The sequence below is a fragment of the Trachurus trachurus genome (assembly GCF_905171665.1).
Source record: "Trachurus trachurus genome assembly, chromosome: 8".
In the NCBI taxonomy this organism is placed as follows: domain Eukaryota; kingdom Metazoa; phylum Chordata; class Actinopteri; order Carangiformes; family Carangidae; genus Trachurus; species Trachurus trachurus.
The window spans coordinates 13627133-13647892 of record NC_139905.1 but is presented as its reverse complement, the minus strand read 5'-3'; the positions used below and the strand labels follow the sequence as shown (position 1 = coordinate 13647892).

General features: G+C 42.2%; 2 protein-coding genes across 5 annotated transcripts; both read left to right on the top strand.

Annotated features, from left to right (window-relative positions):
- Nucleotides 1-11: 11 nt before the first annotated feature.
- On the top strand, nucleotides 12-6575 carry colgalt1a (collagen beta(1-O)galactosyltransferase 1a). The gene is made up of 12 exons (XM_083977663.1): nucleotides 12-371; nucleotides 2603-2713; nucleotides 2803-2920; nucleotides 3446-3580; nucleotides 3707-3911; nucleotides 4000-4119; nucleotides 4262-4338; nucleotides 4470-4576; nucleotides 4693-4825; nucleotides 4900-5027; nucleotides 5124-5330; nucleotides 5417-6575. Exons 1-12 carry the CDS (start codon nucleotides 139-141, stop codon nucleotides 5682-5684), a joined length of 1842 nt encoding a protein of 613 aa, XP_083833789.1. The 5' UTR covers nucleotides 12-138; the 3' UTR covers nucleotides 5685-6575.
- A 1020-nt stretch (nucleotides 6576-7595) lies between these two features.
- gmip (GEM interacting protein) lies at nucleotides 7596-20449 on the top strand. Of its 4 annotated transcripts, none has more exons than XM_083976640.1 (21): nucleotides 7596-7794; nucleotides 8896-8980; nucleotides 9511-9604; nucleotides 9772-9820; nucleotides 11975-12100; nucleotides 13236-13300; nucleotides 13623-13730; nucleotides 13940-14020; nucleotides 14243-14404; nucleotides 14555-14692; nucleotides 15075-15265; nucleotides 15418-15509; nucleotides 15607-15669; nucleotides 15789-15875; nucleotides 15969-16108; nucleotides 16213-16389; nucleotides 16484-16621; nucleotides 17144-17343; nucleotides 17495-17819; nucleotides 18317-18419; nucleotides 19172-20449. In XM_083976640.1, the coding sequence occupies exons 1-21, from the start codon at nucleotides 7749-7751 to the stop codon at nucleotides 19819-19821; spliced, it is 3120 nt and encodes a 1039-aa protein (XP_083832766.1). In that variant the 5' UTR covers nucleotides 7596-7748; the 3' UTR covers nucleotides 19822-20449. The 4 variants fall into 4 exon arrangements, with proteins under 4 accessions (XP_083832766.1, XP_083832769.1, XP_083832768.1 ...); XM_083976641.1 differs by having other exon boundaries at nucleotides 7695-7794; nucleotides 11980-12100; XM_083976643.1 differs by lacking the exon at nucleotides 18317-18419 and having other exon boundaries at nucleotides 19172-19321.
- The last annotated feature ends 311 nt before the right edge of the window (nucleotides 20450-20760 follow it).

Here is a 20760-nt window from a genome sequence, read left to right as displayed (position 1 = left end):
GAGCGGCTGCACAGATTTCTGCCTTTCTGGCATCACGGCGAACTTTTTCAATAGTGTCTCACCACCCGTAGACCATAACCTCCATCCCGCCTGGATCTGTTTTGTGTTTATTTTGTTACTTTTGAATTTATTGCCGCAATGCCCCGTGTGCGCTCGGGCAGCCTCCCCGCCGCGCTGCTCCTCCTGCTGCTCCTGTCCTGCTGCAGCTCTGTCCGGGGATATTTTGCGGAGGAGCGCTGGAGCCCCGAGTCTCCGCTTCTCGCCCCCCGGGTCCTCGTCGCCCTGATCTGCAGAAACTCTGAACACTCTTTGCCTTATTTCCTCGGCACCATTGAACGCCTCAACTATCCTAAGGACCGTATGGCTCTGTGGTAAGTTTCCACAAAGGCATTTCACTTTTACTTGTCTCTATACCTAGTTAGTCAAGTTGACCTCTTGCAGAGATCTAAAAGTTTCCATGTCTTTGCCATAGGTTTCTGACTGAAATATTTCACATTATGTTGCATAAACCAGCATTGCAGATTGCAGAGTTGAGAGGAAAGCGTAAAAAAGGGGGTGGACCCGCAGAGAATGGATTAATAAGTGTAAAAAATGAAGGGAAGTTTGAGTTTCTGCGCAGGGCACAAAGCTTGGTTTTAAAAAATTGAACCACAAGTCTCAACAAGCAGCAAAACGAAGGATAATCAACGTTGTGATCAGACAAAAAAAAAAAACGCAACCTCCGTTTGTTTAGACAGAGGTGAACACATCTGGACGCTGCACTCCTCATCGGTGCAGCCATGCATTGAATTGATCTGTATACGTGGAGGGGAGGGGACGGGACTCATTTGGCCACGAGGGGAGCTCTATGGTTAATAAATCCATACAAAGTAAGATATTGTTCACTCTGCTCTCTCCATTAATAGACACACAGACAGACAGATCTTTTAAGCAACTTCAAGTCTGCTTCACCCTAGACTCACTCCCTCAACTACCAGCAAGGCTAAATACACTGTGTATGATAAACCTGAGGAATGACTGAGAGAGATTTATGTAATCCTCAGGTGTTGGCAGAAACATGACACAGGCCAATTTGCCCATGCAGCTTTCACTATAGAACAATGCAGTGTTGATCAGTTGCTGTACCAAGCGATTATTATAGGGTCTAAAAGCTCTATAGGCAATTTTCCAAACCTAATAGGCCTGCACGCTGGCTGTCATTTTGGGACAAACTTCACTCTCTATGGTGATTATCTGGTGGTTGTGCAAATTGATGTTTAAGTCAGTGTAAACATCTGTCTACCTTGCACACTCAAATGAAGAGGGAAGTGAAAGGGAGGTGCTCCTCCATATAATAACCCCACAACATGCTCCAACAGCCCACCCATGCTTATACCCTAAGAGCTCTGAGCTGTTTCCATGACTACCTGGAGGGCTCGAGGGGTATGCTTATTTTCACCCGCCAACAAGTTGGTGAGCAAGTTTTACTTGATAAGAGTATATGTGACTGAAATCGTTTAATTTATACTTTTTCTGGGTGGTCAGAAACATCTGTGTAAATAGGTTTGAGGTGAGGGCAGTTGTGTTTAGAGTTGTGTTCTCCAAGCACTTTAAGCTGCATCTGGAAAATGCAAAGGGCTTTGTGATGTTGTAAACACTAGATGTTGTTGTTGTATGCTTCTTCTTTTTTTGCTGAAGTAAAATTTTGCAGCTGCTTGAAAAAATGCCAAATACTCACAGGCACAGTTAGCCAGACTGTCATTTGAAGCTCTGGTGTCTGCAATTAGTCCTGCATTGCTGCTTCACCAAAACCAACTAGCACACCAGCTTTAAGTGAAAAACCAACTGTAAATGGACACTTCGAGTGTCAGTATAGTCCATGGTTCAAAACTGCGGTTTTAAAACATTTATTTTAGCTGAACATCAGGTGGAAAAAATCGACACATTTCACAGTTTAAAGATGGGACAGCGGGAGTGAGGGCAGAGGGAGCTTAGCAAGGAGCTGCTGTGTTCTCACAGAGTCATGTGAAATCTTTCCAAGAGAATCCACCATGGCTGTGATCCAAATGGTCAAAATATAGTGCGCTCCAAAACCAAAGAAAAAGCCTTTCTCACTTCCAGTGAAGTTCAACATTTGGCTTGATTTAGATCTTCCGCAGAATTTGATTACACATGCGAAGTGTCTGACTTGGGTGCATGTGCTTCTCGCATGGTTTCAATCTGTTTGAATTATTTCCTTCTATTCTCATCTACTGTAGACAAGTTTTACTTCTCTATTTCTGTTTCCGGTATCATTTTTGTAATGTAACATTTCTTAAACTCTGATAATTTACATTAAAACAGTATCAACCCAGGTGTACAGCCTCTGTTGTGTAATATCACAATCACTTGTGTTAGTTCCCACAGCTGCAGACAATGTGGGTACCAACAGTGAACACAAGACTATTGTCTTTTGAGTCATGGTATCGGTTTTCAGGACTTTGTCTCAGCTTGAATCCGGTGCAGCGCTAGTGCTACACTCATGCATTGTTACTCTCGTTGGCCTCAGTTGTTGATTACACCCAGTCCCTCTGATGTTTAATGCACTTCACTCTGATCATTTACATTTGTTGTATATTAACAGGGTAGCTACTGATCACAATGAGGACAACACTACAGCCATTCTGCGTAACTGGCTCGTCCAGGTGCAGAACCTTTACCATTATGTGGAATGGAGGCCAAAGGAGAATCCCAGGTTGGTCATTTTCCAGTGGAAGTTTGTGTTGCTGAAAAAGTTCACGGTGTCGATTAAAACCAGTCTAAATTTCCTATTGTTTCTTGCAGCCGTTATGGAGATGAAGATGGTCCGAAGCAATGGACAGACTCCCGATATGAACATGTTATGAAGCTTCGGCAAGTAGCACTGGAGGCAGCTCGCGAGATGTGGGCAGATTACTTTATGGTAGGTCGACAAAATTGCTCTTTACAGGCACAAGAGAGCACAGTAAAAAGTTTTCTATTTTAGGTACTGAGCCCATGCTGTTACCCAGACAATCTTTACTCTTCAGTAGCAGCAGAGGGATAAGTATAGAGTTAAGTCCAAAGTACTGTCATATTTGTAATTTAAGCACCAGGAATGGTGTCGAAAATTTACCCACTTACATTTTTTCTGGTTCAGTCGCTTGACACAACGTGAACCGTATTTTAAAACGTAGCTCTGTTTCCATTCCTGTTTGTATTCCCCAGCCCGGCCCACTTTGTCTATCATCAGCGGGGTATAATTTTGGAGCAAAGCACATCCAGAATTGCAATAATTTTAAGCAACAAATGTTTTTTTGGAAGCTGTCATACCCTTCTCTGTTATTCATCTTTTTTTTAGTCTTTTGCAACTCAATTTCAATGTCCTATTTAAACTTCATGATCATCCTGACATTTCTGCTGAACCAGACTCAAACATCCACTGTTCCTTCTTCCTCTCCTTGTGTAGTTGGCGGATTGTGATAACCTCCTCACCAATCCCAATGTCCTCTGGAAGCTAATGACAGAGAATAAGACAATCATCGCTCCAATGCTTGATTCCCGTGCTGCATATTCAAACTTCTGGTGTGGAATGACCTCACAGGTACCTTGATGATGACAGGGTCTACATGATTGTTAATGTCAGGTATTTTCAAAGAGCTTGGTTGCTTTAATGAATGCTCTCAAATCCTCTCCGAACTCAACTGTTAATCATCTCGGTTTTTTCCAGGGTTACTATAAGCGAACCCCTGCCTACATACCCATGAGGAAGCAGGTGCGTAAGGGCTGTTTTGCCGTACCCATGGTCCACTCCACTTTCCTCATAGACCTCAGGAAAGAGGCATCCAGACAGCTGGCCTTTCACCCACCACACCCAGACTACAGCTGGGCTTTTGATGATATCATTGTGTTTGCCTTCTCTACCCGGATGGCAGGTATTTTACCATTCAGTGCATAAAAGATGTTACACGTCCATCTTTAACATTTTAACTGAAAAAAACATCCATCTACTCCTCTTTACAGATGTGCAAATGTTTGTATGCAACAAAGAGACCTATGGTTACTTCCCCGTGCCCCTTCGATCCCATAATACTTTGAAAGATGAAGCCGACAGCTTCTTGCACACCCTGCTTGAGGTCAATGGTGAGTAGCTTACATTCAGACTTGAGGGTTTTACTTCTGCCTTTTTTCCGCTGCTGCTGCTTCTTCTAATGATATCTTTTAGCATAGGTTTCTATGTATCACTTAAACCATTTCTGCATCCATCTTCCCTCTCACCGTGTAGTGCGAAAAGCCCCAGTGATGCCTTCCAAATACATACCTGTTCCTAGAAAGCACCCTGACAAACTGGGCTTTGATGAGGTGAGTAAAGAGTGATGTGAAGATGGAATCTGCAAAAATGGCCCCTCTATCCACTTCTGTGCTGAATGCTTCCCTCTGCTGATAGTAATCTGTAACCACACTGACTGGTCATGCTGCTGCTCTATGTGCAGGTGTTCATGATAAACCTGCAGAGGCGGACTGACCGCCGAGAACGTATGATGAGGACATTATATGAGCAGGAGATTGATTGTAAGGTCGTTGCAGCTGTAGATGGAAAGTAAGTTGGCTCTGTTTTATGAATACTTTTAGACTTATTCAGCGCTTTGTAATCACGTTTGCCTGCCTTTTCTCACTTCCCATTTTGTGACATTTGTTGCCCTCTCTCAACTTCAGAGCACTGAATATGAGTGAAATTAATGATATGGGCATCCACATGCTCCCTGGGTACAGTGACCCCTATCACGGTCGGCCACTGACAAAAGGAGAGCTGGGATGTTTCCTTTCCCACCATAAAATCTGGAAAGAGGTGAGCCTCGGTAGCCAAGCATTGGTGAACCACACAGGTGGATGATGTACTGATAAAACTGTGTCTGACTTCAGATTGTGGAGCGAGGCTTAGTAACCTCTCTGGTGATCGAAGACGACTTGCGCTTCGAGGTCTTCTTCAAACGACGCTTGATGAACTTGATGAGAGAGGTGGAGGAGGAAGGACTGGACTGGGATCTCATGTGAGTTAGCACTTCCCTGCGAATCTTAAATTTGACCTCGATTCCCCTAAAGTTTGTTATTGCTTCTTATTTGTCCTTTTTATTTATTTCTTACAGTTATATTGGTCGGAAGAGAATGCAAGTGGATCACCCAGAGAAAGCAGTGCCTAACATACACAACTTAGTGGAGGCAGACTATTCATACTGGACACTAGGTTACATGATATCAATACAAGGTGCTGATAAGCTTTTGAAAGCCGAACCACTGAAGAGGATTTTACCAGTGGACGAGTTTCTTCCTATCATGTTCAATAAACACCCTGTGTAAGTATCTGTACCTTACAACATTATACATCTGCTGAAGAGATTTCCTTTTTTTGGTTTGGTTTGACATTATGTCTCCTCCACAGGTCCGACTATATGGAGCAGTTTGAAACCAGGAACCTGAAGGCATTTTCCGCCGAGCCTCTTCTGGTGTATCCAACACACTACACAGGTGACACAGGCTACGTCAGCGACACCGAGACCTCCACGGTGTGGGACAATGAAAAGATTCGCACAGACTGGGACAGAGCACGTTCAGGAAAAACCAGGGAGCAGGCTGAGATCAGCACTGAGGCCCAGAACTCAGATGTACTCCAGTCCCCTTTGGACAGTACAGCCCGGGACGAGCTATGAGACGAACTGCATGAGAGCTTTTCCGAAAATTCAAAAGGTGCATAGGCCGAGCCACCTTAGTTTTTTAATCATGTTTTCATCTTTGATACTTTGGATTTTGCATCACAGCAGGGATGTGACATCAGAGTCTCTGGAAAGATTTACTTTATCCAGATGTGATGAGTTCAAAAAGGGATCAGATGTGTCTTACGTTGTCCGTCATGTTGTCCATTTGTAGTTTTTACTTTATATATAGGCACTAGACTTGCCATTTGGGATGGCATTTGCAGTACCCAGCCTCTGTCTGTCATACAGAAACAAACCTATATATCTGCAATATGCAATTGGACTGTTACATTTCAGTCACTGGGCAATTAACTTTGCCTTAATTTGACATTACACTGTGAAATGCTTTTTTTTAAATGAATTTCTCAGGATTACAGATTAATAACCAAACTGTGTCACTGAGAAAAATCAAAATTCAAGGAAGCATTCATGTCTTGAATCAGCCAGTATCACTCCAAATCCATTGGTCTCTGCTGTCGAAGGTTGGAGAGGAGAAATTCCTGCATGTTTTTTGTTTTCATCTTAAGTATTTCTTTCTTTACACATTTCCTACTGTTGTTTTGAATAATAATTAGCCAACACTTTAGACGTTTGTAACTGATCTTTACCAACACGCAACAAAAACAGCAAAAGTCAACTCAGAATCATAGAACTGCTGTGAATGTGTCAATGGCAACACCACCCAGCTGCTGAAATAGTTATAAGCGTGACAAACCACTGTACACACCTCAAACTTGATGGTTTGGGAGGGAAATGGTTATATATGCCCTTTAAGTTCCCTCCGAAAGAACCCACCCAACCACATCCAAGCACACGCCAGCTTCTCCACCTCCTAATCATCCTCAGTTAAACAGCATTTTGTGTGAGCAAGACATGAGGGAGACGAACCCTGTGAAAGAGCATGGAAAATTGGGATCATGTTGCTTTTACATATTTATTCTGTCAATGTCCAAAGAAGTTGATTTCTGTAAGGTACTGATGGGAGATGTTCACCCACTGATTTTGCACAGAAATGTTAGTGGTGCCAACAAAAAAATAAAATGTTTTATTTTTAAACAAAAGCTGAATTTGAATGTTATTGTTGTTATTGGATTACTTAGTTGTGCCAAGTAAACTGACTGTCAGCTGTAGCCAGTAACAAAAGTGTGCACTTTAGTATTCTGAGCAGAGTGTATTGAGAAGATCTCATTTACATCTTGTGCAGTGTGAGCTGTGAAACAGCAGTGACCCATTTAATCCATAAATACCTCATTTATTACTGTTGCTGAGAAACACACTGGATACCCATTTTTACTGGCTGATTAATCAAGTCAGTGTATTCTCCACTTGGACAACTATGTGTGTATTAATATTCAATTTAAGTGAGGCCCAGAACTCTTTCTATTATGTGTGATGTGGCCATTTAACATAATTAAAAGGATGAAGCCAAACGGCGGGAGCTTCATTTCACACCTCACTAATTCCTTTAGATGTCACTTCTGACCAAGCACTTGCTGTAAATATGAAGTATATGGGACAATGAGAGTTGCAAAGAGTTTGCTGAATGATGTATTCTGATGTTTAATATTGTGTGTTAGACCAGTCTCTGTCCATATCTGGAATCTAGTACAAGTACATACTGTTCAAACCTGATATTACCCACAACAAACTGCTGAGATCAGAGTTTTTTTTGTTTGTTTGTTTTTTTTACTGAGGTAACACAGTCTAAACACAGTGGCACCTCTGACTATGTGTAGTGTGATAGTGTAGGTGGGGCCTACCGTCACAGAGAGATACACTTCCTCTTCCCGTGGTGGTGAAAATGTTGGCCAACCTCCACTCTGACAGAGGAAGATCATTTTGAGAGCGCAAACGGGCGCAGAGCTGCATGCTGGTGACTTACCATAAGTGTGTCGGTGCATGTACAACACACTGCAGTGCAGATTTCCTGCCTGCTCAGTTTCTTGTTGTGTGGCGTGGTGTGACCTTAAGGGCAGATGATGTGTGCGTGGTGTTGGTAGAGTCTTGCTTAGTGCAAAAATGGAGGAAGATCAAGTGCCAAGCCAGGCTTCTTCTCAAGCCACAGGTGAGCATAAAGAGTATGGTGTTATCAGGTCATTTTGGGGGAAAGATCTATTCTCAATCTTCGTTTGAATTCAAAAACCGTTTTTCGTTAACATATGTATTTCCCTACTTCTTAGTCTTATTTCAAGTTGATGAATAATTTCCTGGAAATTTGCAGCAGTGGTGCTATAACGTGGATATTTCATGTGAGTGCATGATGTGAATGCATCATGTGCCTGGGTTTTCTCTGTGAATGTGTCTCGTCAGGAGGTTTGTGTGCATCCTCTTAGTCAAATGAGTGCTGCTGAACTTCCTGAACTCTATTTCTTATTTAGAGCTTTATTTAACAGGGTGTTAACAGCAAGTCTTTAACCTTTACGTCGTAAGGCAAAGGATAGATTAAAACTTTGATGTGGTTGCAGCAGCTGGAACAACTACACATCAAACTCGATTTTTTTTTTTTTTTTTTAACTTTATGCTCGTAATTTGGGAAATCACCACAATGTGATTTAAATTAATGAATGTAAAACTGTATGCGGCCATTGGAAATACTGTAGTTACACAACAACCAAAAAACATAAGGGCCTGTGTCTGATTAAGTGGAATACGAATGAAAAACTTGGAGTTTTCTATCTTTTCTTAAGCATCTTATGTGCCTCTCATTTCTCATTGTTGCACCCTAACACTACTGGTGTGAAAAACAAGGACTTAATGTTCATTGTGGGACGTGACACGAATTGCAAGCAGGATGTGGTTTACCAATATGGAGACATGTCACTGAGAGAGAGAGAGAGAGAAAGAGCTAGCTTTCTCTCATTTTTTGCATCTGTTGTAAATCATCAGGTTTTAAACTTTTTGTTACACCCCAAATTGAAATACCAGCTGAACAGTCGGTAAAGTAAAGTGGGTTGAGGTTTTGTTATTAAAATACACTACATTGTTCCTTGTTATATTTTAGTTTGCATTCAGTCCAAGAAGTGTTTTTTATCAGAAATGTAAATGAAAAGTATGAGAGCCGCAACACCCCAATTTGGCCTTAACAGTTATACACTTTCATGACCTCTCATCTACGAAGACCATCACAGTATTTTATGGATCTTCTCATATCCATTTCTCCTTTCAGAGGTCAAGAAGGTGAAATCTGAAACCAAGCGATACAGTGAGATCTTCAGAGAGTTTGATAATCTTGATTTATCTTTCATCCCTTCGTAAGTATTATGCACTTACACAATGGCACTACCATGCCTTTGTCTTGGCTCATGCATCGCTCTGCTCATACATTTTGATCTGAATAATGTGACGGAAAAACACAGTGGTTAGAGAGGTGTCACTCGAGGATGTTGTAAGCTTTTCTGGTCATCGGAAACCATACAGGATGAAACTGTAAACCCAAATTCATTTTTAAGCTCTGTTGTACCCGCTGTACATGATCTTTCTTTATATAGATCATGTCAATGGAGCAGTCAGTTCTCGGGGGAAAATAATCAGTGTCCTTTGCAGCAAAGTGTAGTAATGTAAATTTGTTTTAAATAATTGTACTGGACTTTAAAATGTACTTGAGGAAGTTCTGTGTGATACTGATTAGTCCATCAACACCTGCCTGTCTGGCAGGCATGCATATAGCTGCATGTAAATGTGAGTGTTTATATAATATGTTACTTGACAAGCTCCAATCCTTATTAGGCATTGCTGTTTGACTGTGTATGTTTCTCTCCCAATATATTCTTCCTGTACTTAGTGTAGAGGAGGATCTGACAGACCTTGATTCGCTGTACAACCGAGAATTCACCACTGGAGAAAGCGCAGAGCTGATAGACCAACACAATGTGTCTGTAAGGGATCGATACCTGGAGATTTTAAAATCAATATATGTATACTATATATGCCAGCCAGATTGTGTTGCTGAAATTACTAATCTCACAAACCCCAGTTTTTGGATGATTAGTAATGAATTTATGGAGTAAGAGTCTGTTTTTGCATTGTTTTTTCTTCCCAACAGAGTGAGGATGTATACTATCCACAGGCACGCAGTGAAGACCCTGACCCAGGTATGTTTTTTTTAATGTGTATGAGAATGAGTGTAGGTGTATCAGTGTGTGTAGGCTCTCCTCAGTGTGTCAGTGCATGTTCAGCAGCGTTGACTTTAGACTTGTGCATTCTTATATGTTAACACCCACCTTGCTGTGACTCAGAGCTGACAGCTCCCAGCAGATCCTCAGTGATGATGATGATGTGCAGGAACTGGTGTCAGTCTGTGACACTTTGATAGAGTATCTTCTCAATCTCAACGTGTTTTCTTATAATTAGCCATGAGTTGTAATTGCTTTGCTGTAATGAGATTAGGATAAAGGGTGAGGATTAAAGCAGTGGACAGCTGCTCTCAGTCTTCTTCTTTTTTTTTTCTTTACCATAGACACAAGGGGAAGAAAGAGGGGGTACTCTAATTACACAAGCTAAAGCAGTAAATATAAGGAATATGAAAAAAAGGGAAAAAAAGACTAGACTTACTCTTTGTGTTCCTATTTCAGTGCAACTTCAGTCACAACACACAGGAAGAGATTAGGGATTACAGAGTCAGATTTTAAGAGGACAGTGGAAAGAAAAGGTCACAAAATGTTTCTTAATTCAGATTGAAAAGAAGTGGGTATTTTTATGTTCCTGTGGCCTCAAGTCCAATGGTGTTTTTATAGCCCATCTTTACATTTCCTGTTCTTTCACCATCTGAAAATGACACATTACTGCGAAATGCTCTTTGGCAATCCGGCTTGTTGTGTTTACATCGATTGATGTTGGATGCCAACCCCCTTACCCCTCCCGGCTCAGTCGCACACCAGGAGGTAAACCTCACTTGATGCTCTTCTAAAGCCTGTCACTCCACAATCTGGACCTGACTAGGATAATCCCCAACGCAAGTGCTGGAAGCCATAGTCATGAGGCAGCGCAGATTCTGCTAGGAGGCTGACTGCTGAAAGTGCTCAGAGCTCTGCCGGAGACAAAACATAGAGAGGAAAGGCTAAGCGATGTCGACCGTGGCACACGGTCTGGCCACAGATCCATCATTCTTCTGGAATTGCCTGTTCTTTCTTGTGGATTTTGCTTAAAGACAGAGAAGAAACTACTGCCCCGTTTGGATTTTTTTTTATACCACTCTGACTGGATTTGGCAGCAATGTAAAATGAACAGCCCAAAATAAAATCTCAATGTCTGAGTGAGGAACTTGAGAGAGAAGTCGCTGCACTCCTTTTGGTAGTGCGTGCTTGCTCAGTTAAAAACATAGCTGAATACTCGGAACTGCGATGTGGTGCATGAGAAGAAGTGAAAGTTCTTGAAGTGCATCTGTGCTATAACTTTTGGCTACACGAGAAAAATGTGTTTGAATAGATTTGAACTTTAACAATTTGCAAAAGTTGCATTGGAAGTGCAAAGGAGTGATAAAGAGGAATAGAGAAAGTAGTGTGTGGAGTGCTTTTCAAGAGACCATGTGATTGTCACTAAACATCATCCACCCTGTGATGGTGTGAGTCACAGAGGAAGAGCCAGTGGTTGCCATATCAACACCCTCTCGACCAGACCACAACTGTGACAACGGGGTCTCTGACAGTGCATACTGGCACTGAGCAGTGTGTGTGTAACACTGCTCTCATAGCACAGCTCGTCTCTTTGTAGCCGACTAGAAGTGAACAGGTGTGAAAGGGGCGGGGCCAGACAGAGAGAGGAACAGAGGTCAGGAGGGAAGTTATTAACCAAGGCTGTTTGTCTTTGGTTGAAACTGTCCTCTCACAGATCCCTATTGTGTAAACTGGCACACAGTTGAAAAAAAAAAGTATTTTTGCCAACCAATCAACTATAGTGTTGGTCTTGCATGCATGAGGTACATGGTACTGAAACCTCCTGGAAACCACAGGACCTTCATTCTGAGGAGCAGCTATGACATGCATTATGCAGTCATTATTTCCTGTTTTGGGTGTGTGTGTAAACTTTTTTTTTTAACTGACTTCTGATTGTATTCATTGTTCCTGATAAAGTCAGGGAGCTCAGGTTGGACATTGTATGGTAGGTAGATGTTTCTTTGAGGCTGAGGGCTGTATGAGCCCTCCAGAGGAGACGAGCTGGGAGGTGTAGCCCGGCTGACACTTGTGTGATCCCTGGGTACGGCTCCAAGTGTGTGGAGCCTGCAGTGATGCTGATGTACTCCCTCTCAGCCCAGGAAGCGGACCTGGCCCTCTGTCGCTGTGAGGATGGGGTTGAGACGGCGCTGCAGTACGCCAAGATGTGGTGCCGCTATGCCAAAGACCTCCTTGCCTGGTTGGAGAAGAGAATCAGCTTGGGTAAGTCCACATGCAGCTCGTGAGTAGATTGTTGTCATCTGCTGTGTGCTGTCTGCCATGTCAGTGCATTAAATTTGGCCTGCACACAAAAGCAGAAATAAATGAGGTACATCCAAAATGAAGTTTAAAGTAGGCCTACCAAATATATTTTGTGGGTAACAATTTTGAGGTGAAAGTTTTCTTATAGAGTTAGATCAACTCTTTGTTTATTCAATAGAACGGAACTGTAATAAAACGAACAGAGCAAAGATTAGACACATATTTGTACCCTAGTTATAACCCTAACCCTAACCCACAATGGTACAGACATAAGTGGGGCTTGATAACCATGTTGCTTTAACATGGCATGTATTTTTTATTTATGTCAGTGAGGATGTCTGAGGGTGGAGCACATTGCACTTACACAGAGAGAGAGAAAGGATTAGAGGGCAGATAATCTGCTGGCTAGAGGAGGGTAATAAAGGAGATGGGGTGCCTTTGAAGTGCATACACGATGATTACACTGGTAATCACTGTCACAGGTGCCCAGTGTCCAGCCTCAGATGCCAAGCATGCAAAGCTGTCGGCAGCAATCAAAATATAGGAGAGAGTCCTCAGCTCAACTGTGTAAAGAGCAGTGTTTGGTAACAGCAACAGATGAGCAACGCAGGGTGGAGTTCATACCCAAACTATTGCAGATTACTCATAGTAGAGCAACAATGTGAGATACCTAATAGCAACAGTCTATTGTCTGTGATTAAAAGGGGAAGTGGGATCAAGAACCACCATCAGGTTAGAGCTGACAGACAGTCCACAGACCATTTCCCAGTTTCAGACCTAAACATTGAAAATAAATGTCTCTAAGTTGCTGATAAACATGCAGTTCCACCAATGAGGTCAAGACACCAGATCCATATTCAAATCAGAACTGACATACAGGGGGTTTAATGAGTTTTCCAATAAATGTGAAGTTATACAGATATCAGGTGATCTCACTACGCTGGTCAAACATGAAAGCTCAAGCATCATGTACCAACAACTGTGTTTTCAGTCCACAATTCAACTGTGCTTGTCTTGCCTTGATCTACTGTATCGTGTCAGTAGCTGAAGCTGAGAGAAAAAAAAGAAAAAACTCACCAAGGATTTTTGTCGACAGAACAAGAATTTGCAAAAAACGTGATGAAGACAGCTGAAGGAGCAAGAGCCAGTGTTTCACAGCAGGTACGGCTTTGTTTATTGGATGTGTACCAGCGAGGGTGTTGTCATGTTTGCAACATGTTGAAGATCACTTGCACATTTGATCTTCTTGTCTCAGCCATGTTTACTTTGTTTGTTTTATTGTATCATTTTGCCTAATTTATTGGTCTCTCTCCATCCTGTAATAATATCATTATTTGTAATTTGTAACTGTATTGTTTGTCTGTGTTTTGATTGAACTCTAAAGTGTTTTGAGACCCCATTTATGGTGATTCTACACTTTAAATAATAACAGAATTGAATTGAACAGTGGAAAACTGTCTAAATATTGTTCTTGTCTATGTAGGAAATGATGCCTCTACAGTACATCTACACCATGGCACTAGAGCAAGACATCAAAAACAGTGTGACCTCGAAAAAGACTTCTGAACTGCTACAAAACCGCTGTCACCAAGTACAGAAATCCTCCACACACACACACACACACACACACACACACACACACACACACACACACACACACACACACACACACACACACACACACACACACACACACACGCATACATACAAAAAGTTTGAAGTTGATAAAATCTTCTCTGTTATTTAGAGGCAGGTGTGTTGCTGTGACTTTGTCTTTAATGCAGTATCTCTGTCCCACAGGCCTTGGCTGCCAAGAAGAATGAGATTGACAAGTGGCGCAGAGAGTTTAAGGAGCAATGGGCCAGACAACACAGGAAGATGGTGAGTGAATTCACAATCTTGTTTGTGACTCATGTTGAGCTCGGTTTATTGCACTGTCACGACGAATTCTCTCAATTTTAAGACCTTCCAACTGACTGGATAAAGCAAAATATCAGCCTCTGTCTGTTATGACTTTGTTTATACCTGTGAAATTCATGTTACATGGTGCAGATAGTGCAATGAAACGTATCTGTGTGTGTTTTCCACCCTATTCATTTTCAGAATGATGCAGTGGCTACATTAAAAAAGGCTCGGCATCAGTACTTCCAGCGCTGTGATGAGCTGGAAAAGGCTAAAGCTATCTCCGCTAAAGCTGTGGACGACACAGCTGGAATGAAAACACTGGATAAGAGGAGGAAGTCCAAAGATGAAGCCAAGATGAAGGTAAATGTGCCCTTAATGCAGGTCAACTACAGTTAAACAAAATACAGCATATTGTAACTTTGCTTATAGCGCGATTATGATGCAATTTATGAACAATTATACATATTTGAGATGATGTAACAGCTCTCTGGTCTACTCTGTGTGCTCCAGGTGATAGAGACAGAGATGCTGTACAAACAGTATGTGAATGATGCCAGGCTCCAGCAAGATGAGATGGTGAAGGCCAAAGAGAGAATTATTTCTCACATGCGCAAGCTCATCTGTCAAGGAGACACTGTGCTCAAGGAGGTCGGTATGAAATCCAGGAAACTAAACATTTGTCTTACTGCCAGCAGCCGCCTTAACAGTTTGTCCATTGAACATCCATTCATTTGATTTAGTTAATGCCACAGCCACAGTGACAAACAGTTACAGCAACACCAAATAAGACTACACTCAATACTAATTCAGAGAAGTTAAGTTCATGTAGAAATGTGACTGTGAAGTGTCTCAGTCTCACACATAAATGCATGACTTTGCTTGATTACAGTGATATACTTAATTAGTGCTTAATGCTTCACAACTTTTCTTATATAATGTCTTAAAAGAAAGGAACTACTTAAGTAAAATTTCAACACATCTGCCATGTTGTACCATTTTCTCTCCACATTATATCTCCTCTCTGCATCAGGCCACCGTCAACATGTTTTACTACCAGCGGCAGCAGACGGAGGCCGTTCCCCTCGGCTACCACAACCTGGAGGTAACATGCAGGTCCCTCGAACCTGGCGAGCCCTACCTGCTCTACGTCCTCGGCAAGCGTCGCCCCGAGCAACCTCTCCCAGTCTTTAACTTTCAGGAGTATGTTCCTCAGGGCAAAGGGTACGGTGAACTAGTCAGCTGTTCATATTTCATGTTTTATTTCAGTCAGTCAATTCAAACTCAGTAAAAAAACAGGAGAAAATGTTCCATGTTCATCTACCAACATTAAATTCATTACAAATATTGTATTTGTCATCTTTTCTATTTGAAAGGAACAAACGAAAAACCAGCAACACTCTCGGCTCTCTACAAGACTCTTCACCTATGACCGATGAAAGCTCATACAGAAGGTTCAGCGATGGCCGTAAGGACTTCTCATGATTGTGTATATAATTATACTAACAGACAAAATTTCCACCTCAATTTCATTGTTTTTTTTCTTTTTTCTTGGTCCTCTTTAGGCAGAATAGGGAACAGTGAATGTGATAATATTGGAGGCAGTTCTGAATCTCTGTCCAGCCCTGGTAATAGCACAAGTCTTCATCTGTCCCTATTCATTTTCTCTCACATGCAAATGAAAACTTTGCAAATATACACATGTTTGAATTTCCCCTCTGCTCTGTCTCTCTCCATGGAATTGAAGCTAACTTTAATAGAAGGCTGCCGAAAACTGCCTCCACCTTGACGGTTTCATCCGACGACCTGGATGAGCGGGATATGTTAGAGCCAGGTCTGTTACTCACTTCTTAATACTTCTTAATAGAGTTTAACCTAGCCCACATTAAGACATTAAACTGATTCTGTCCTCTCCCTCACGTTACAGACATTGAAGTTACCCCTACCAAAGTGCGCCAACCGTCCCGAGCTGCAATGACACATCGACTCAGGAAGATGAAGAGCAAGATGAGCAAATGCAAACAGTGTGAAAACTTCATTGTTGTCAGTGGGGTCGAATGCGAAGAGGTATGAGGCCAAATGTTTTATTGGGGTGTGGGTGGGGAAGAATAACATGATAACTTTGGCTGAATTTGTTAATAATCTTTCCTGTTCCTGCACAACACCCTCAGTGCGGAGCGGCTTTGCACAGGAAGTGCATGGAGGTGTGTCAGCTTGAGTGCGAGCACAGGAAGGGGACTGTGTTCGGGGTTGACCTCTCTCTGCTGCCGCGTGACAGGCCAGACGAGGTGCCCTTTGTCGTGCTGCGCTGCACATCTGAGATTGAGAGTCGTGCTCTCTCGGTCCAGGTATTGTTTACTACGCCACAGTCTTCCAAGTGTACAGTGCGTCAAATGTTGGCTGCGGTATGATCAGTGTTTCCTACTTTTGTTTTTCTCTCAGGGTGTGTATCGTGTGAGTGGGTCCAAACCTCGCGTCCAGAAGCACTGTCAAGCCTTTGAGATTCAAAAGGACCAGGTTGACCTCACTGACCTCTCGCCGCATGACATCACCTCCATCCTAAAGCACTTCTTCAAGGAGGTAGAGAAGTCGCTGCCACACAAATGACACTGATTTACTGCAAAAACTCAAAATCTTTCCAAGAATATTTGTCTTCTTTCTTGTCAAAATGTCTCATTTCTAGTCAAAACAATCCCTTTCCACTTAAAATAAGACTCATCACCCAAAAATTAACTTGTTTTTAGATCAATTTCACTTGTTTCAAACAAATTTTCACTTGAAATAAGTAGAAAAATCTGCCAGTGAAAGCAAGTTTTTTTGTGCTTGCAATAAGGAAGAAAAACTTGCTCCACTATCAGATTATTTTAAGTGAAAATATGCTTGAAAGAAGGAAAAAGTGTCTAAAAACAAACTACTTTTTAATGTGATGAGTCTTATTTTAAGTATAATGAGATTTGTTTTGACTAGAAATGACATTTTGACTAAAAATAAGACAAATATTCTTGGTAAGATATTTGATTTTTTGCAGTGTTTAAAGAGGCTGATTAGACTTTAGATGAGACTGTTTCACTCACCAAATAATCCCGCCGTTCTCTCTTCCAGCTCCCGGAGCCTTTACTAACCTTTTACCTATACGATGACTTCATGGCTGTGGGGAAGACCATTCAGCTGCTGGGAGAAAGCGAGCAGACAACAGACACTAATGAAATAACAGACATGGTTCACAACCTCCAAAAGCTACTACAGAAACTTCCTTCGTATTGCTACAGCACTTTGCAGCACTTGCTGTCTCACCTGCACAAGTGAGCATGCATCCTGCTTATAAACCTCATTGATCAATCGCGATTAGATTAGATTTACTTAATCGTCCATGATAGCATGAACTTCCCATTGCCTTAAGAATTAAACACACCATTAGCTTTCCTTGACTTTGTCTTCTCACTGTCTTCACAGAGTTTCAGAAAACAACGAGAACAAGATGTCCCCCAGCAATTTGGGTATTGTGTTTGGGCCAACACTATTGCGCCCCCTTGTGTCCACGGACATGCCGATGATTGCCCTGCTGGAGACCACTTACCAGGCTGCACTTGTTGAGTTCCTTATCTCAAACCATGACGTGATATTTGGCATTCAGCAGAGACATAGCACACCACCACCCCCAGTTCCCACCGCGCCTCTTCCAGACACCCCTCCCAGAGCTTCCTGTCCCTTGGATGGGGACAATGACACTGGTCCAGAGAATGAAAACTCCTCCAGAGAGCGGCCGCGCTCTCTCGAAGTAAGTGCTGCAGTGACAAAGCAGATTCTTGGGCTTTGTGTAGTAGCCTTCCTTTGACTGCTACTTGATTTTAAAACAGATCAGTAGCAGAGATTTCACGCTGTTGCTTTAGCTGATTAATTTACCTGTTGTTTTAAGAGCCTTAGCACCTGGCATCTTAACCTCAGGTTCATTCTGTCAGGATTAACACACCTGACAGCTGCTGCATTTCTACCGCTCTGCCTGCATGGCCTTTTTTCAAGCTTTACTGTGTAGGCATTTCACTTCTATTGCTTAAAAACTGAAGAAATATTCACACTGACTTGAGCTGATGACCTAGACACACAAAAGTAAAATCACCTGACCATGATACACTTAAATTCACCCCATGTACTGTAGTTGTTCATGGCCTTTTCCCATACGAATCCTTTAGCATCCTTTAGTTCAACTATTAGAGGTTTAGAAGTGGTCTATAAATACTTTCAGACATCCACCACTCAATCTGTGTCATCCCGCAGAATCGAACAATCAAGAGAGATTCAAGCGAGGGTTATATTTCTGACAAGTCTTCATCCAATGAGGCAGTCGACCAGCTGAGCCCTGAAGCCAATGGGAGAGCAGGTAGGCGGGACGTAGTCATAGAGCAGTAACTCCTGACTAGAAGAGACAAACCAAACACATTTAGACTAATCCCTAGTGTTGTGTTAGAGTTTTTTTTAGTTGTTGGTGTAATGAGTTATAGATGATTGTTTGAATGATTGTTCAGAAAGAGTTTTAATGTATATTAGCCTACTCTTAGTCTGTTCGTGGTTTGTTCTAGTTTACAGTGACTTGTGGTATCTTCCACATACTGTGGCTGCAGGAGGCTCAAATGGTTTGTTGCAGTTCCTATTCCTTTTCTCACTTTACTTTTTGTTTCCTCTAGTTATTTTTAGAAACAAGACTTCCTTCCACTTTTTTCGCTGATGCCATCTAGCTGCATTCATTTGTAAAAACCGTGTGAATCAGGTCATTTAGTTTTTGTGAGGGATTCTGTTAAAAGTAATTGATTTTGATTGCTTTTAACTACCGTGTGGATTATCTAGTAATTTCACATTTCAACAGAATCCCCACTGTTACATTTGAGTTTCCTCTTTGCTTGCTTTACTCTCTGTTGTTCTTCATTGTGGCTTCAACACTGTCTAACCTTCAAGGCTTCTATTCACAACTGAACACATGAATATATCAAGTCAAACAAGACATCATCTGTTAATACATTTGAAATCAGTCTGCCCTCCAGAATAACTTTATATTATTATATTGCAGGGACCGCCAAATTTATAGTTCTACAACTTTTATGAATGACCTCCCTTGTTATCCCTCTTCTGCCCCAGTCCTGGCTATAAGAGGGGCGTCCACTGGTCATCAGGGTGAGCCGCTGGGAGACCCAGACTCTAATCTGGGGGCCACCCAGCCACGTTATCGCTTCACCAGACAGCCTGTGAAGTATCACCGGCATCATAACCCAGCAACCAGACTCTCCAACCCAGGTCGTGCAGCTCGACAGCCTGCAGCCCCGGTGAGGAGCCGGCCGGGGAGCGCTGACAGCAGCCCCAGCTCCTCTCCAGAGCCTGGGACACGCAGACTTTCCCAAAACTTCAACCTCCTCGGCAGTGAGAACACTCTCCATCCGCTCCGCCACTGCACCGTCGCTGGAGAGAGTAAAGTGGATGCACCACTGAGCCCCCGCGATGTCGTGCACTATATGTTGGGACTGGACGCAGCTTTTACATCAGCTGCAACTGTGACATCATCATCCAGTGCAACACGAGAGTCCTCTCAGGGGGAGGCAGCTGGATATCGAGCTAATTTGAACACAAATATGTCCAATAACAGAAAGAGTCCTGGACAGAGTCGGGCTATGTGTTACTCACCAAAGTCATTTCATAAAGAGCACAACCTCAGCGCTCCAGCCCAGAAGATCCTGTCTGGTCTGAAGCTGAGGCGCAGCCACTCGGGGAAAGATGAGCAGCTCTTTGTCTGAAGACGGACAGAAATCTCAGACTGTTTACTGGAATATATCGCACACTGGAAATCCTTTATGTCAGTTATTGTGTACAAAGACTGCAACCAATATCAACATTAATGCAGTTATCCAAAAAAAAAAGTGAAAACTACTGTATTACCACATAAACTCCCCTTCAAAACTTTCTCCAGGGAGTTGACAAGATGACAGTTCATTTACCAAAAACAGTTCAAACTCACATTTGAGTCTCTGAAAACTCAGCTGGCTGATGCTCAGCAGGATGCCACAACCGTATTCACCACTAATCCTCTTTAAAATCTCATCTGTCGACCATCCAGGTGTGTAACAAGGAAGGTAGAGAAGTTACTGTATTTATCAGTTTATCATATTCCTAGTAAGTTTGAATGTAACAAGGAGGGGGTTTGGAAATGCAGCTTAAAGGATGCAAACTAGGACAACATGAGTCAAATGAAGAATGAAAATCCGCAAAAATATAAAGTCCATGAAGTTTTGTATTGTTTGTTATTTCTTTGCACTTTTAAATGTTTTATAGGTTCCACATGAAGAAGAACAAGGTAGATCTAACTGGTGTTATTAAGTTACAAAGATTTCATGCACCTTTCCTGTTTTGACACGAGGGGGCGGTGTTCTCCCAGTGTGAGGGGTGAACATGCCAGACACAATAGCAAAAGGGCAATAAAACCATTTATTTCTAATTACAAGAACGGTGTATTAAATGTAACTTTTCCATTCACACCAACCCTTCCTACATCAACCCTCTCAATACGTGGAACAGTTTCCGTATAACGATGATTTAAAGTGAGTGAACATTTTGTCTAGATGTCTAGATTGTTTGACTGTGACTGCTATCATCTTCATTTGCCTTTGTTCTTTTGATAATATTTCATCTAAATCAGACAGTTTAAACCCAGACTTGAATATTATGGCGATGACAGG

Excerpts from the sequence above, each read along its gene's own strand:
- colgalt1a (XM_083977663.1), top strand. The coding sequence starts at position 139 with ATGCCCCGTGTGCGCTCGGGCAGCCTCCCCGCCGCGCTGCTCCTCCTG. Across the intron at positions 3,912-3,999 it reads CTTCTCTACCCGGATGGCAG|ATGTGCAAATGTTTGTATGC; the intron begins GTATTTTACCAT and ends TCCTCTTTACAG. Across the intron at positions 4,577-4,692 it reads GTTGCAGCTGTAGATGGAAA|AGCACTGAATATGAGTGAAA; the intron begins GTAAGTTGGCTC and ends TCTCAACTTCAG.
- gmip (XM_083976640.1), top strand. The coding sequence starts at position 7,749 with ATGGAGGAAGATCAAGTGCCAAGCCAGGCTTCTTCTCAAGCCACAG. Across the intron at positions 14,021-14,242 it reads CCAGACAACACAGGAAGATG|AATGATGCAGTGGCTACATT; the intron begins GTGAGTGAATTC and ends ATTCATTTTCAG. Across the intron at positions 17,344-17,494 it reads TTGCTGTCTCACCTGCACAA|AGTTTCAGAAAACAACGAGA; the intron begins GTGAGCATGCAT and ends CTGTCTTCACAG.